Raw genomic sequence first — 17602 nt, 5'->3', positions numbered from 1 at the left:
AAAATGTTTATGTCTTTTTGATTCAACTTTGGTAATTCATGTTTTTATGAATCTATCCATTTTGTTTGTGTTTTCCACCCTATGTGAGTAAAGATTTTTGAAGTAGATATTGATGATCTTCTGAAGCTCCACAGTACCTGTGATTTCACCCCTTTCATTTCTCATTGCATGAATTTGAGTTTTTTCTTTCTTGTTTTTGATAAGGTTTGCAAATTTTGTTTATTTTGTCAAAGAACCAACTGTTTGATTCATTATTTCCTTGTATTATTTTCTTAGTCTCTATTGCATTCGTTTATATGCCGATCTTTATAATTTCTTCCCTTCTATGAGCTTTAGGATTGACTTGCTCTCCCTTTTCTAGAAGTTTGGGGTGCAGCATTAGGTTGTTTATGTGTGCTCATTCTGTTTTGCTGATGTGAGAATTCAGTGCTGTATATTTTCCCCTTAGAACTGCTTTCATTGCATCCTACAGGTTCTGTGTGTTTTATCTGCATTTTCATTTGATTGTAGGTATCACTTAGTTTCTTGTTTACTTACATCTGTGATCCTTTGGTTGTTCAGGAGTGCGTTATTTAATTTTCATGTGTTCATGGAATTTTTACAGTTTCTTTGACATTAATTTCTAATTTCATTATGGTTGGATAATACACATGGGATGATTTCAATTCCCTTACATTTACTTAAGTATGTCTATGCACATGGGCTAGTATGTGGTCTGTTTTAGAAAATGTCCCATGTACAGCTAAAAAGAATGTGTATTCTGATGTTGTGGGAAATGCTTTGTGAATGTCCACTAAGTCCATTTATTCACATGTTTGATTCTGTTCTGTTATTTCTTTGCTGAATTTTTGTGTAGTTGAACTGTTTGTGAGAGTGGGTTATTAAGGTCTCCCATTACAATTGTGTTATTTCTTATTTGATTTTTTTATGTCTGTTAATACTTGTTTTATACAGTTAGGTGGTCTCGTATTTGGTATATATGTATGTCTCATTGTTACAGTTTCTTGAATTTTTCCCTTAACAAGTATGTAGTGACCTTCTTAATCTCTTTTGATTATTTTTAGTTTGAAATTCATATTATTTGCAAGCAAAATAGGTACCTCTGCTTTTTTAGATGGTCCTGTGGCATATAGTTTTATTTTCTATCCTTTGACTTTTGGTATATGAATTTCTTCTTGAGTTAAATGTATTTCTTGTTTGCAACATATTGTTGGATCTTTTTTCTTGATCCATTCTGCCAGTCTCTTTCTTTCGATTGGTGAATCGAGGTCATTTACATTGATGGTCATAACTGTTGTGTATTAGCTTATCTTTGTGTTGTTGTTTTCCTGTTGTTGTTTTCCTGTCTCTACTACCCCCATCTTGTGTAATTGCTTGCCCTGCCTGGTGATTTCTTTCTTTTGTTGTTGAAATTATGGTCACTTTTATCCTTATTCAGAATATCTTTTAGTACTATTTCTAGGGTTGATTTGTTGGACATGAATTTCTTCAATTCTTTGTCATGGAAGTATTTTATTTCCCCATTAATTTTGAATGATAGTTTTTCAGGATGTATTATTCTGGATTGGAAGTTGTTTTCTTGGCACGGCTTGAAATACTTCACTCCAAGCTCTTCACTTGAGATCTCATTTGTGTTGAGAAGTGCGTTATGATTCTAATGTGCTTTCCTTGATAGGTGGTCTGTTTCTTTTCTCTAATAGCTTTTAGTATTGTTTTTATGCTGAATTTCTGGGATCTGGATTATTATATATCTTGATGTAGATTTATTTTGGTTGTGGATGTTTGAGGTGCTATATGCTCACCTATATTTCAGATTTTTTTCCCATGCTTGGGAAATTTTTTGCTATTATTTCTGCAAATTTTTTTAAATGTCATTTGCATTGACTCTTGCATTTTCATTGATGCCTGTCAGCTTATATTATTTTTTCTCTTTGCATTTTCTTGGAACTGTTGAATCATTTCATGGTCCCTTGTTTTTGTTTTGGTACCGGGGATCGAACTCACGACCTCACGCTTGCCAGGCAGGTACATATGTTACTAAGTTAAAAGCCCCTGTCCCTTGTTATTTTTAAGAGTTGTTTCCTTTCATGATCACTAGTTGCAATCCTGTCTTCAAGGTCTGAAAAAGTCTATCTTTGGTTTTGTTTCAGTGGTTTTGCCAGCTTTCAGTGGAATTTTTAATTTCCTAGATACCTCTTTAAATTTGTTTCATCCATTCTGTTCTTTTCCTGTATTGTTCATTCAAGGTTTCCATTATTTTTCCATGCTCCTGTACTTCTTAATGTATGTCTTCCTTAGCTGTGTTTAACAGCTCTTTCATTAAGGTTGTCATTTCTGTCTTTACCTGAGAGATTATTTTTGATCTGATTTCCCCTGTGGCCTCATGGATTTGTTTCTTTACTTTCTATCTTTTCAGAAATTTCAAGATGTATGACTTCCAATGTCCTCTATTTTGATATCTCCTGCACTTATTCCAGATGGGCTGGGGGTATGAGATTGCATTTTGTTTTTCACTTTGTCATTTTCACCTCTTGGTTAAAATTTTGGTCTTTTCAATCCTGCTAGTCTTGACTGTCCATCAGGTATGTTTTAGGGTCCTACTGTGTGGCTGATGTTCACCCAGTTGCTGGGTCCTACAGTGTACGGGAGAGGCCAGTCACCTGAATTCTTCCTGTGGGGACAGTTGGGTGAGTCCTATATTCTTCCTAGGCTGACTAGCTTAGGAGTATTAATGTGAACCAATCCTTAGCTCATATTGTTAATGTGGTTTCAGGCTTGTTCAGGTGGCCACACCTACCTGTCCATGGCATGTGCCTGAGCCATGGCCCTATTGTGTAAATTGGGATCTCATAGGCCCCAGCTGGGTTCCTCTGGGTGAAAGGAAGCCTTTCTGGCATTCTTGCCAGTCCATACAGGGTTCTCTGTATGGAAGAAGGGCTCACCAATACAAGGAAGGAAACAGCTTCAAATGTTAAAAGAGTGAAAGCTTTGTGGAAGATGAGCAACAAACAAAGATGTAATTTCTACCACTTATATTTAACACTGAACTAGAATTCTTAGCCCTTAGCCAGAGACTGTGCTTGCCCATCCTTTGGTGTCATTTTATATGTCCTGCTCTCTTATAATAATCAGATTGGACTAGGGCCCATGCTAATAGCTTCATTTTAGTAATTTTGTTTAATACAGCCACATATTGAGATACTGGAGGTCAGGACTTCAACATGTGAGTTTTGGATAGACACTATTGAGTTTCTAACAATAAATTCAAAATATTCCATATAACTGAATGATTTAATGCATTCAATTAAATTATTTGGAATTTTAAAAATCAGGTAATGATTACTGAATAATATCTGCCAAATATCATTATTTTGATTTTCTAATATTTACTTATACCATAAGAATGTAATGACAAGATGTAGTGCATTGATCATATTTGTGACTTTAGTTTGCTGTGACCGATTAATATGCATGTATCTATCAGTGTATCTGAGAGACACACTTAACATATTTAGGAACAAAGTCATTTGTCTCAGAGGGAGTTATAGTCTGACCTTATTAAAAATCATTTATAATTTAATTTTGGGTAGTAATGCTAGATTTGACCTCAGTTCCTTGAGCGTGCCAAGCATCCACATTATCACTGACCTATATGCCAGCCTCACATTTGTAATAAGAGTTCCAACCCACCTTAATTATCATTAGATGATGTCATCATAAAGTTACAGTATAAATTTGTTCTCTCTGACAGAATTATACATTGCATCATGGATATAGTAGTTGTTCACATGCTAGAAAGTTAATTATAGAACAATAAATTCTGCCAGAGATTTAAATTATTATTTTCTCAATTAAAAAATGTCTGCTTGTTTCATGTGTATCAAAGACCCAACCCCTGGTAAAATAGAACATCAGATTATATTTTCAAATTGATTGTGTAATTAAATACTAAAATTAACTTGAAGGAACATTTTTTAAAATTTAAGTCCCATTATGAGAGATGTATCATCAGTCGAATATTTGAAAAGAATATATATGCCAGAGTATATGACAAAGAAACTTGACAGAGTATGTTTAGGAAAGCTTTCTGTAGTAAGTGACCTTCAGAGCTGATCTGAAACAGTATTATGAGTTAAGATAAATTAGATTGGTGTGCTAGAGGGCTGAGGAAAAGAGAGCAGAAGATATATAGAAACTCTGTGGTAAGAAGGAACATGTTTGGAGAATTTGAGAGAGGACCAGTGAGGTGGCTCACTGAGAAGTGGTGGGAAGAAAGTGTGAGACCCAAGTGAAGAGGCAGGCCTCAGCACAGCTGTTTCAGTTGTGTTAAGGATTTGGAATTAAGTTGAGAGAGAGGAAAATATATTTCACAAAGTAGTAAACTTGAAAACTTCAGTGTGTCTATGGTGTAGAGAATGAGTACAAGGGACCACTAGATTCAACCTAGACCTCTGGGATGCTTTTAGAAATTCATTCAGCTATTAAAATTATGCACACATACACAAAAAATGGTCACCAATTGTGTTAAACATGGAGACGTACTGGTTTAGATGCCAGGTCATATTAGTGAACAAATATGCCTGCCTTCTGGAAGCTTACTTTATAGTCAGGGAGGAAAGCAAATAATCAAAGAACTATATAATTTGTCAGGTACAGAAAAAAATACCTCTGTGTTTTATGGGTGCTGTGAAACAAAATACAAGCAGAGGAAAATGTAGAGTAACTGCTATATCTGTTTGCTTTCCTTTCACCGGTATTGTAATCCCAAATATGGAGTAATTATCCAAGTATCGTAATCTCTTTTCCAGTTTTTCTCACAATCCAAAAAGTTATAATTGTAGTCCCATTGAGACATTATTGGAATCCCAGGAAGTTAATTGCAGTCTACCACCTCCAATGCAACCCTCAGCGGGAGTAAAGACACCAAGACATATTCCAAGTTAAGGGCAGCCAAGGGGTCCCAAATTCAGTCCCCCAGAGGATGTGCAAACAAAGACCCTGATCCTAGACCTCTCCCAGAATTTATTATCTTGTGATGAAAATGAGTAACAGTGAGGATGACAGGAATTACATGGATAATTTGAGCTGGCTAGCCAGGTAGGAAGAAAAATATCTCTGCATTTTGTAGAGATAAGGATATGCAAAAGTATCAATTTGCATGATTCAATTAAGGTAGCAACTGAATTGTTTTTGGAGGCTATTGCTTTCATGTAAACTTTTGTGCCCTGGGGAGTCATAGCCTCTTTTACCTTGAGGCTCATACCCAGTTGAGCTATTAGCTTTAACATCTTGTGTTGTGCTCATATCCTTTAGGAGAACACTATGCTATTGGAGGAAACGGAAGACCGTGGGCTTTAGAAATTATATACCAGTAAGTTGGCTAGCCTTATTTGCAATGCTTAGAGCCAATTGAAGAGAGAAGGAAATAGCATAGCCAGCTCTCTACATTCAGTATAAGGAAGTAAGTCTCCAAATAATGCAAAGTTCCAGCAATTGTTTTGCATTAAAGGAGAGTCACTAAAGTTGTCTTCCACAAGGAGGACACCTAAAATTTAAAGCAGAAACTTATTTTGACTCACAATTTTTGAATTCAGTCTGTGGTAAGCTACCTCCAAGGCAGAAGGGGCATGGTAGATGTCCATGTACCATAGATCATGGTAGATGAAAACTGCTCATATTAGAGCCCCCAGGAAGCAAGGAGAAAAGGGAGAATACAGTCTTCCATATAAAGCCACAGGACTCACACCTTCCAACCAAACCCTCACCCCTGAATATGAAACTTTTGGGGAATATTTTAGATCTAAACTAAAACAAGTGCCATCTTGTATGGATTAGTGTAGAAATAGCTAAGAAGGAGATAATTAGGTATAGATGTAAAGTAAGTAATTTCTACATATTTGGAGGTAGAACTTCAGGCAGAGATCATTAAGTATAGAGTACGTGAGGTATGATCAGAAAATAGTCAGCAGGCCAGTGTGAGTACAGTGTGTGTGTTGGGGTAGGAAGTAAACTCTGGGACTATGTTTGTTGTAATTTGATAATATATGAATCATTGACACATAGTTTATTTATACTTTTATAATAAAATTTGTTACTTCTTTTGATGATAGTACTTTAGGAATTTAAAATAGTATTCTGTGATTTTAAAAAGCAAGGGGATATTTTGTTTGTTGCTGTTGCATTGTTCTAGATTGACCCAAGGTCCTTGTGCATGGTAAGCAAGTACTACGGTAGCAATGAACTACACTTTAGCTCTAAAATTCATTGTATAATTTTTTTTTCCCCAGTGCTAGGAACCAAACCCAGGGCCTTGTGAATGCCTGGCACATGTTCAACCACTGAGCCACATCTTCAAATGTCCTCTTTTTTAAGTAAGAAAAATATATTCTTATTAAGAAAAAAAAGTCGCTATAATTTTTTGGGTTGTATTGCATCCATTCTGTCGATACATTAAAATCCTGACTCCCTGCACCCCAGAATATGACCTTATTTGGAGAAAGAATCTTTACACAGGTAAACAAGTTAAATTGAGGTCGTTAGGGTAGGTCCTATTCTAAATAGTACTGGTAGTCTTCATAAAATTTGAAAATTTGGATACTAATACATTCATAGAGAGGAAAGGTGATATGAAAAAGCATAGAAGATAGCCATTCACAAGCCAAAAACGTAAGTAAAACAAATGCTTTTCTCACAGTCCTCAAAAGGAATGAGTGCCAGTAAACCTTCATCTTGGAATTTCTTTTTTTTTTTTTTTCTTCATCTTGGAATTTCTAGTATCCAGTTCTGTGAGACAATAAATCTCTGTTGCTTAAGCCACCCAATGGTGAATATTTTTTTTATATGACAGTCCTAGCAAGACTAACACAGTAGCTAAAGAGCCAGTTTTCTTTTTCTACTTGCATTTTCTTCAGTTTCTCTGTACTTTACTAGTGACAGAATATTAGGAAATCCGTTAGTTCATTTACTATGCATGCACATGTGTATTTAATTTATTTCAAAAGCAACTTAATATCCTTTAGAAAAATGTGGATTTAAATTATAAACAACAAAAAGTAAATGCTGCAGCATTGTATTTATAGTTCCTCGCCTTCTAAAAAAGCTTTATCTTTAAAACTATATCACTCTGTCACAAGTTCTTTGTTTTGTTTCCTAAGTTTCACCAGTATTTTAAGATTGATTTTTCCATTCTAATGTAATATTTCCACACAACTTGTTTTTTTTTTTTTTTTTTTCACATAACTTGTTCTATCACTCCTGGGTGGTATTTCAGGAAAACAATTTGCTACCACTTGGTGGCACTACATGGCTTAAAAATGAATTAGAATGTCTGCTGTTAACTATGCAGTCATATATAAAAGATTAAATTCAGAGGGATTATTTGATATTGTAAATACTTGATTCTTATTTTGTAAATAAAATAATGATTGGTGTTGTAAAATCAGATTTTATTAATGTCACAGAATTATAAAAATCTAAGCCAAGGTTTAGTTTGGTGGCTAGGTACCATACATGAATTGTTTATAGAAACCACCTTTAGCTCAAGTATCATTTATCATTATCTCTTTCTTAATCTAAATGTAAGAAAAATACTTATTTTTATTTTTTAATCGGTACCCGAGATCGAACTCAGGACCGCCTGCTTGCAAGGCAGGTGCTTATGCTGCTGAGCTAATCCCCAGCCCCTAAGAAAAATATTTTAATGTTTAAAAATAAACATCTTCAACTTTTCTTTAACAGGATTTTCCAAGGTGTATATTTTTTTCTTTTAAGTGCTAAGAAATGACATTTTTTTTTTTTTAAATTGGTACCGGGGATTGAACTCTTGACCACCTGCACCACCTGCTTGGAAGGCAGATACTTATGCTGCTGAGCTAATTCCCAGCTCCCAGAAATGGCATTTTTAAAAATGATCATGACAAGATGTAATACGATACCTATTGCGGTTTGATGATTAACTGCTTTTGAAGTCCTACAATGTTGTGTTTTTATTAAAATTGCTATGTAATGCTATGTTCAATTATATTGTATCTGATAATGTAGCCAGTTCTATTGAAAATAGCAAGAGAAAACATAGTAACTACTGTAGATCACCTAACATTGTGGTTTTATATGTCTTTCTTTTCATATTTTTCTAACAATTTGTTTTGTTGTCTTGTTTTGATCTGTTTTTCCCTATAATACAGAAAGGATAGGTATACATGTAGAGATTCACACATGTGCAGAATTTCTAATCAGTTTACGGGAACAGATTATATAATGCACCATGTAAAGAAGAGATACTCTGAAGAAGAGACACTAAGATACCCAGTGTTAATTCTGTAGCATTATGATATAAAATCTAGCAATACTATTATTCACTGTTCAAAGTAATATTAGTCTAGTCTCTTATGTTTAATTTCAGCATACATAGAGATATGGACAGCTACTTTGAAGAGAATGAGAGACATTTTATGGCAGTCATTGTTGACTTCCCTAATGTCAGGTCTTTTTTTTTTTTTTTTTTTTTTTTTTGTCTTTTTCCTTTTTATCGGTACTGGGGATCTAACTCACGACTGCCTGCTTGCAAGGCAGGTGCTTATGCCGCTGAGCTAAATCCCCAGCACCCTAATGTCAGGTCTTGAAGACCTAAAAAGCCTTCATCATCCTGTTCTGATTAAATTAGTACTATAATGTTCAGAATGTATTCACTGTGTGTGAAGATGGGAACAAATATTTGGAAGAAAACTAGAAACACAAGATCTCCAGTGGAGTTGCTTTGAAATTTGTGTTTCTTTCTTTTTTTTTTTTTTTAATCGATATTGGGGATCGAACTCACAACTGCCTGCTTGAAGGCAGGTGCTTATGCCGCTGAGCTAAATCCCCAGCCCCAAAATTTGTGTTTCTTAAAATTGTTTCCTTGTATCTGTTTTGTTCTGTTTTGTTATGTTTAATCTTACCCTCTTTATAAAATAAAAACAAAAAATAAAACAAAAAAATGATCAATGTATATAAAACCTTTTTGCAGCGTATTGAAAACTCAGGGAGTTCTGTTAAAAACCTTTTTAAAAATTAAAGGTAGAAGTGCAAATTTATTGCATTCTCGGAAATGATTTTTTTCCAAGTTGACTTTTAATACCATAATGAAGTATTTTTGTAATGTACTTTCCAGACTGCATATACAGCATATAAAAGCACTTCATGTCTTTTTAAAGGTTAAAGTATAATTCGGTAAGGTATACAAACTATAAGTACATAGTTCAGTCATGTTTTTGTCACGGTCACCATCCCTTTTCTCTTTCCCAGCATAGTCATACCTCACTTTAAGAATGGAATTGATTCTGTTTTTGAACTTTTAATAGTTTTTGTACTTTTAGTAGTGTATTGTGTGTGGCTTGTTTGCTGAGCATGTTTGAGAGATTTGTGAATGTTGTCAGATGTAGCTGTGGTTCACCTGTAAATTTCATCCAGTTTATCTTTTTTGTGTAGGACTTTTGAATCAAATAATATTGCCAAGAGTGTTCTTGGTGCACATATGCAACATTTTTATTGGTATATGCAAAATAGAATCTGTGTCGTGTATGTTCAGATTAGAAGTTAGTGAATTGTTGTAAAGTGGTTTGTGATGTTATCAACAATGTATGACACTCCCTTAATTTCATATCCTCACCAATGTTTTGTACAGATAGCCTCTTTAATTTTGGCCCTTCTGGAGAATGCATTTTCCTCATTCCAAATGAAACTGACTCATTTTTCATAAATGTATTTGTTGTTTAGATATCTTCTTTTGTAAAGTATCTTTTCCTTTCCCTCTGCTATGTTTTTCTTTTTATATACTATTAAACTTTCTCTTTTTTTCAGTTAGGGTTTAAGAAGAAGTTTTTTCCTTGCTGCAAAACCAAGAAGAAACTCTCATAAGTTAACAATTTTTCTAGTCATTTTCAGCTACATGTAAATTCCTCCATCTAAAGAGGATGTTTGGCAGTGTGTGGAGACCTTTTTAGTTTTCTTAGTAAGTTCCATATTCACACTGGATGATAAACCCTTGGATCTTATGGATTGAACTTAGAATGTTGATGTTTAGTTCCACAATATAGAGAATGTTAAGAATCCTATGATGAACACATAGTTATGTAACAAAGTCATTACTGGAAGGTAGAAAAATGATATTCCAGAAACTGATTTTGCTAGAGTGGATTTTTTGCATGTAGTATGAATTATAGAGGTCATTTTTCTTTTTCCTATGAGTATATACTTCATATGGCATTGTTAGATTCGTCTTCTCACTATTGTGTAGTATCACTTAAATCAGCTGATCATAGTATGATGTGGACTTTCTATAATTGTAAACCATTTTCCATTTGTACGTCACAAATCATAAACCATTCTGTGCATCATAAACCACAGCCTCTAACCTGTAGATGCTAGTAGTATAGTGACAGACAAACCAGTATCTTTGGCTTTGATATTAGGATAATATGTGTTTCATAAAATGTGTTCAGACATACTTGTCTTCTGTGCAAGCTAAACTGTCTGGTCCTAGGCTTATCCTTTTGGGGAGGATTTTGATTACTAATTCAATCTGCTTATGTTTTGTATGTCTATTTAGATTTTCTATTTCTTCTTGAGTTAGCTTTAGTGTAGTATATGTGTTTCAGGGAATTTTTTTATACTTCATGTAGATTATCTAAATTGTTGATGTTCAGTTTATTGATGGTATTCTCTTGTAATGTTTTAAATTTCTTGAAATTTCATAATAATATTCCTCTATTTCTAAAATATTACTTGAATTTCCCCTCTCAATCAGTTTCTTTGTGTTCTTGATTTTATCAAAGATCCAACTCTTGATTTCACTGCCTTATTTTTAAAATTTAATTTAGACAATACATAAAACAGAAACTGTTCATATATACATACACATTGTATAGTATCTAAATCAAATTACAGCATGCCTGTAATCCGGAGGTAGGAAGATTGTGAGTTCAAAGCTAGCCTGGATTACATAGTGAATTTAATATCATCTGTGTGAGGCCCTACTTAAAAAAAAGAATAACCATAAAAATTAGATTATAATTTTCTTCGAACATAATCATCTTTTTGTTGAAAACATTCAAATCTTTTAACTCTTTGAAATATATCCACATTTATTTTTCATTAGCTTATATCATACTAGACTTTTTACTGCTAACTGTATCTTAATATTCCTCCCTCCCTATTTTTCTCCTTTTTCTCCTCATCCTTTAAGAATACTGTTTCTATTCTCAACTTTCTATGATATCAACTTTTTTATATTCCACATCAGTGAGATCATGTAATATTTGTCTTTCGCTGCTTGGCTTTTTTCACTTAACTTAATGGTTTCCAGGTCTATCTATGCTGTTATAAATGACAAGATTTCATTCTTTATTTAACAACTGAGTCCATTCTGTGTATGCACCACTTTTTTTTTTAAATTTATTTATAGTTTAATACATTCTCCCTGGCTGGTAGCCCAGTGGTACATGCCTGAGTATCATGTCAGGTGGCCTGTACCACCCCCTGGGACTGTGCCACACAGCCTTGAAAGTGTTAAATTGGGGCCAGAGTGTGTTGCTTCGACTGGCCTCAAATACCTAGGCCCAAGCAATTTTCCTGCTTCAGCCTCAGGATTGGCTGGGTTGGCTGAGAGTGGCAGGTGTTTAGCACTGGGCCCAGCTTTGGGGTTATTTTGTTGCGGAGGAGCAGGGTACCAGGGACCCAACTCAGGACCTTGTGCCTGCCAGGCAGGTACTTACCCAGCTTTGTTTTTAATTTCATAATAACTGTACGGATTTGTGTTCCCACCAAGAGTACTCAGCGGTTCCTTTTTTTTCATATCCTTATCAACATTTGTTAAAGGATTATCTTTAGTAGTGACCTTTTGTTTTAATTTGGGTAATGTGCCGAGGTTATAACAATGTTCAAAGGAGGCACATGTCATGCATGGAGCATGAACACCCAATCTTCACACTTATGAACCTGAGGAGCAGTAGTGACCATTTTTAATGGAGTGACATATCTGGATGTGGTTTAGATCTGTATTTCCCCAATGACTAGAGATGTTTAATATTTTTTTCTATGCCCACTAGCCATTTGTGTGTTTTTTGAGATGCAAATGTCTATTTTGGTCTGTTGCTCACTTTTTACTTGTTTTTTGGTGTTGAGTTTTTTGAGTTCCTTATATATTCTGGATATAAACCTCTTGCCAGTTAATGTTTGCCATTTAAAAAAAATACTGTAGGCTGTTTATTCCCTCTTTTTATTATTTTCTTTGCTATGCAGAAGGTTTTTTAGTTTGAAGTAATCTCATTTTCAAGTTTTGCATTTGTTTCCTGTGCTTTTGAGATCTTGTCTAAAACATCCCTTCCAAGAAGTCCAGAAGCATTTTGCCTATGTTGTCTTCTATCCCATTAGGTAGTTTTAGGTCTTACATTTAAATCTTTCATCTATTTGTGTTGAGTTTTGTAACTGTCTAACTTTGTATTACTGTATCTTTGCTCTGATACTGTTTTTTCTGCTGGCTTTGAGTTTTGTTTGCTCTTTTTGCAGTCCTGTGTGATGATAGCTTACTTATTTTAGCTCTTTTTTTAATGCAGGTTTAAAGCTATAAATTTTCCTCTGTAGTCTATTTTTGCTGCATGCGTTAAGTTTTGTTGTATTGCATTTTTGTTTGTAGTCCTCTAATAATTGTCTGTTTCTTAGGTCTTATATGTACGGAAAGTGGACTGAAGCTTGGATATACATTAAATTAGTTAAAGAAATTAACAACCATTCATTTAATGAGAGGGGCAATATTTAGTGGTTTGTATTGCACAATGTTCTGTAAGATACTCCTTTTCCCCCTCTGTAAGATTCTTTTGTCTAACAGAAGAACTATAGAATCTGGCTGAATACATCAGATTAGTTCTCAAACATCAGAAGTTGCTTTTTTTTCTTTCCTTTTTTAGTTATTGTTTTTGTAAGTATTTGCTTTTCTTTGGTTGCTTGTAAGATTTTTCTCATCTTTTATTATACCAATTTTGCTGTGATGTATTTATATGTAGTTTTCTTTTTATTTGCTCATAAGAATTCAGTTCTCCCAGAAACTGTGACTTGGTGTCTTTTGTAAGTCTGAGAAAATCCTGTCATTTTCTCTTCTATTTTATTGTCTCTCCTGGTATACCAAGTAAATGTATTTAAGACAATTTCAGTATGTCCTTTTAGGCCTTTACTCCCTTCTCCCTTTTTTTTTTTGTTGTTGTTCGTTTCTCCTTGCTTCATTTTGGGTACTTTGTACTGACCTTTTTCAAGTCCTAATTGTCTCTTTAATGTGTCTACTTATGTTACATAATGGCCAGAGAATATTGTCTGCAATGATTTCTATTTCTGTTGGAAATTTCTCTGATCATTGTAATATTATTTCCCTTCCTCGTTGCCTAGAATGCCTAGTTTTTACTGTTTTAGGGAATTTTCTCTATATATGTGATCAACGGGTTTCAGACTTTTGTTATTTAATCCCTAGAAGAATTTTGGAAATTGTCACATTTTTAAATGAGCACCTGACAGTTTTGGTAGAAGTAAAAATCATGTGATGACTTATCTATTGTTTAGATGTAAAATAATATATTTATCTATTTACATGTTAAGTACTTCCAGGAATATAGGTACCTTCGTTTAAACACCACAGTATTTAATAAACCTTACTAATTATGTTATGAAAGTACATTTTTATTTGCTTTAATCTGCTTGATTTCTAAACTCTTGGGTAAAGTGTTCAAAGTATTTCTCTGTGGTTCTTGGATTATGAGATTCCTTATACTTGTAGAAGTTTTTGATGTATATACTGTATAGCTATTTCATTATATGCAAAAAGTAGCATATCCTTTCCAGTCTGCTTTTGTTTTATAGGCATTTTATGAGAGAAAAGTTAAAATTCACAATCTTGATAGACCCTTAAGAAATGGACATTCCTAAATATTTATATTTTTATTTGCTATTAGTATGTATTTGCAGTACATAATGATTATATTCCTCATGGATAATTGGTACGTGTATATATTTTACTTCTTTTTTTTGTTTCCTTCGCAAAAGGTCTGTTTCTTATTGTCTGTCTTTTATTTTGCTCTTTTTTATATTTTGGGTTTCCCATATAAGAGAAACCATGTAAATTTTTTACCCATACTATATGATGCTTTCATTTTATGTTTAAAATTATTTTATTTAATTAGTACATAATATATAATACTCACATGTCTTGTGGGAAGTTGGTACATGCGCATAACACATCTTAATTCCTTTTTCATTCTCTTTTGCTTTCCTCACTTTCCACCTATCCTTCAGACCCCCCTTTTGGTGGACACACGTTTGCAGTCTAATACATAATGTTTTAATTTTTTGTGTGGAGTTGGCACATGTGCATAACATATCCCAATTCCTTTTCCTTCTTCTCTCCTCCTTTTCTCTCTCCTCCCATCTCTTGATTCCCTTCCCCTTTGAGATGGAGCTATCTCTCTGTTTCCTAATGTGTATCTCTTATTTTGCTCTTTGTTTTTTCTCTGGATTTCTCTTATCAGAAAAACAATGTGTGCCTGATTTAGTTTACTTAACATTATGGTTTCAAGGTGCATCCATTGTCATACAAATAACTTGTTTATGCTCCTTTATGGCAGAGTAGTTCTCTGTTGTACAGAAATACTGCCACCTTTTTATCCATTCATATGTTGGTGGACACAGCAGTTGCTTTCAAGATTTAGCTATTATGAATTATGCTACTATGAACATGGTTGTATATTGTTGTAATGTTATATCTTAACTCTTTCTGAAAGATACATAAAGGAAAAGTAGCTGGGTGAAATAGGATTTGTATTTTTAGTTTTTTGAGGAATATCTAATGATTGTTATAAATGACTACTAGTTTATAGTCGCACTAACAATGTAGAAGGATTCCTTTTGCTTCACAGCCTTACTAGCACTTTTTATTAGTTGATTTCTTTTTTTTTTTTTTTTGGTCTTTTTCCTTTTTATCGGTACCAGGGATCGAACTCATGACTGCCTGCTTGCAAGGCAGGTACTTATACCGCTGAGCTAAATCCCCAGCCCCTATTAGTTGATTTTTTGATGATAGCCATTTTTATATGAGTGGAACTCCAGTTGCACAAGAAATAACATCAAGAATCAACAAATGGGATCATATCAATTGAAAAGGTTCTATACAGCAAAAGAAACAGCCAGCAGAGTGAAGAGACAACCTGTAGAATAGAAAAAAATATTTATCAACTATTTTTTGGGCAGAGGACTAATATCTAGAACATATAAAGAACTAATAGAAATTAGACCCCCACCCACAAATAAAAGGCCCAAATTGGGGGGGGGGTGACAAATAGACATTCCTCAGAAGAAGTATAATTGACGAGTGAATACAAAAAAAATTTTTGTGCATCTGACCATTAGAGAAATGCAAATTGAAACAATGCTGAGAAATTGTTAAATCTTGAGTGGTTGCTGCGTGTCCTTTTTACTTAGAATACATGAGTACCCTTTACTTTATTGCTCACTGATTTTTATTTCCCTAAAGCTCTGTTCTAGTCTACAGTAATGTTGCTTTAGTCTTCTGTTTCTTTATTGTCTGCCCATTCATCCTGTTACAATAGCTGAAACTTGGAAAGGTCTCAAATAGCTCCTACCAAAATACCTATCTTCTTGTAAGGATGTTCTTCACTATTCATTCAGCATATTCCATGGTCTGGCAATAGCTCTGCATCTTAGCTTGTGAGAGAGATTTGTATTTTTATTTGCTATTAGTATGTATTTGCAGTACATAATGATTATATTCCTCATGGATAATTGTGTACTGTACACAAATGTAGCGTCATTATTCCATAAATCAAACAAATTAATGGTAAGAATCAGAGAATTAACAGTTAATGAGTAAATACTAGATATCAGGCTCTGTGCTGTGTTTTTGGTACATTGTCTTATTTAATCCTAACAATTTTAATAGATGGTTTCATCTATCTTTTGTTAATCAAGCACTGAATTTTAAGGAAAATGAAATGATTTGGCCCTAAGGTAGAAGTTGTGGAGTTAATTTTCAAACTCAGGTTTGTATACCTTCGAAGTTATCTCCAAAACAGTGCTTTTTTTTTGGTCTTTTTCTTTTTCTTTTTATATCAGTATCAGGGATCGAACTCAGGACCACACACTTGCAAGGCAGGCGCTTATGCCACTGAGCTAAATCCCCAGCCCCCAAAACTGCTTCTTTTGGGACTGTACTATAAAATTTAGCTTAAGTCCTCTAATGTACTGTGAGACTTGTTTTGGCTAAGGCATAGTACAGAGCCTTCTTTCTACTTCATTTAAATAGAATATATTAAATATGTGTTATTCACAGGGGAAGTAATGAATTATTTTTTATTGAAGAGTTCTTTAACATGTATGTATCCTATATAGATTCTTCCAAAATATTTAATAAAACTTGTTAGCATCTCTGTTATAAATTGGAAAAGTACTAATGGCTGGTTAGTGATTTGACATCACAAAAACAAGGTGCTTTTTCCTTCTCTGTTAAAAAAGAAGTGTGAGGGGCTGGGGATTTAGCTCAGTGGCATAAGCGTCTGCCTTACAAGCAGGCAGTCGTGAGTTCGATCCCTGGTACCGATAAAAAGGAAAAAGACAAAAAAAAAAAGAAGTGTGAGAGAGAAGAGAAGTTCTCAAACAAAGTATATTTCATGTGTTTCAATTTTTAGCACTTTAAGTGAAGATAATCTTAGAATACAGGTTATATTGCAGTTTTTTTCTTAGAAGATAATTGGATTTTTGTTCTTTCAAAAAACAGAAAAACGTGATTTGAGTAAATTACTGAGTTCACTTTAATAAAAATATTATTTTGTGGGAAATATATTTTTATTTTTTTTACTTCTCAAAGTAGAGAACTTTGACACTTTTATCTCTATAAATTTGACACTGTTATATCTATATATAAATTTGAATTTACATAGTTCAGCATAAGTGTAATACAGATGAAGCATTAAGGTGAAACAGGTGAAAACAACTGTTAAAATCCAAACTCTACCTTTCAATAAAGTTGTAAATCAGTATATCCTGTGGATGTCAAAATGTTAAGGTTCTTCCCATGGAATATGAGCAACTTTGTATTTTTCTAAATGATTAATAATATCTTGCACAAACAAATTAATAGACAACAATAAGAGATTTACTTAGTTAAAATCTACATTTTTTTTTTTTTTTGGTCTTTTTCATTTTTATCGGTACCGGGGATCGAACTCACGACTGCCTGCTTGCAAGGCAGGCGCTTATGCCGCTGAGCTAAATCCCCAGCCCCCAAAATCTACATTTTTGAGAAAAGTACAGTTATATCTGTGAAATTTTAAAGTTGAGCTTGCTTCATTACTGGAATATTAGGAGGAAACTAGCAAACATTTCTTATGTTCATCGTATTAGAACAGACATTATTCTTGCTATTAAATTCAGATAGGTAAGCTTCTCAGCCAGATTGACTTGAGAGACTCCTGGAAGATTAGTAAAGCATTTTCTGGGTGTGTCTGGGGAGTCATGGGGTATAACCCTAGAGACTATATCTGGTCCCTGGCCTCTTAACTTTCTGACTCTT

At 33.9% G+C, this 17602-nt stretch overlaps 1 protein-coding gene and 1 non-coding gene across 49 annotated transcripts in view; one reads left to right on the top strand and one right to left on the bottom strand.

Moving 5' to 3' along the window:
* Positions 1-17602, top strand: part of Znf644 (zinc finger protein 644) — a 118450-nt gene that overhangs the window by 42366 nt on the left and 58482 nt on the right. For 4 of the 48 annotated variants that reach the window (XM_063254052.1, XM_063254041.1, XM_063254088.1 and 1 more), the window contains 2 exons: positions 2583-2687; positions 6288-6371. The exons of 27 other annotated variants lie outside the window; for them this stretch is intronic. Coding sequence is in view for 2 of the 21 variants with exons in the window: in XM_063254088.1 (XP_063110158.1) it covers positions 6317-6371 (55 nt within the window). In the remaining 19 variants the exon portion in view is untranslated. Of the gene's footprint in view, positions 1-2416; positions 2489-2565; positions 2688-5313; positions 5372-6287; positions 6372-17602 lie in introns of all 48 variants that reach the window. 17 more of the 48 variants (XM_063254061.1, XM_063254058.1, XM_063254070.1 and 14 more) reach the window with 11 other exon arrangements.
* Positions 11880-11984, bottom strand: LOC111754365 (small nucleolar RNA U13). The gene has a single exon (XR_002789062.1). It is a non-coding gene; the product is annotated as a small nucleolar RNA U13 (small nucleolar RNA).

The sequence above is a fragment of the Cavia porcellus genome, unplaced genomic scaffold (assembly GCF_034190915.1).
Source record: "Cavia porcellus strain 051 isolate PalLab524CR breed Dunkin Hartley unplaced genomic scaffold, mCavPor4.1 scaffold_1, whole genome shotgun sequence".
Taxonomy (NCBI): Eukaryota; Metazoa; Chordata; class Mammalia; order Rodentia; family Caviidae; genus Cavia; species Cavia porcellus.
Note: the sequence above shows the minus strand (reverse complement) of the source record. Positions and strands in the feature narration are given on the sequence as shown.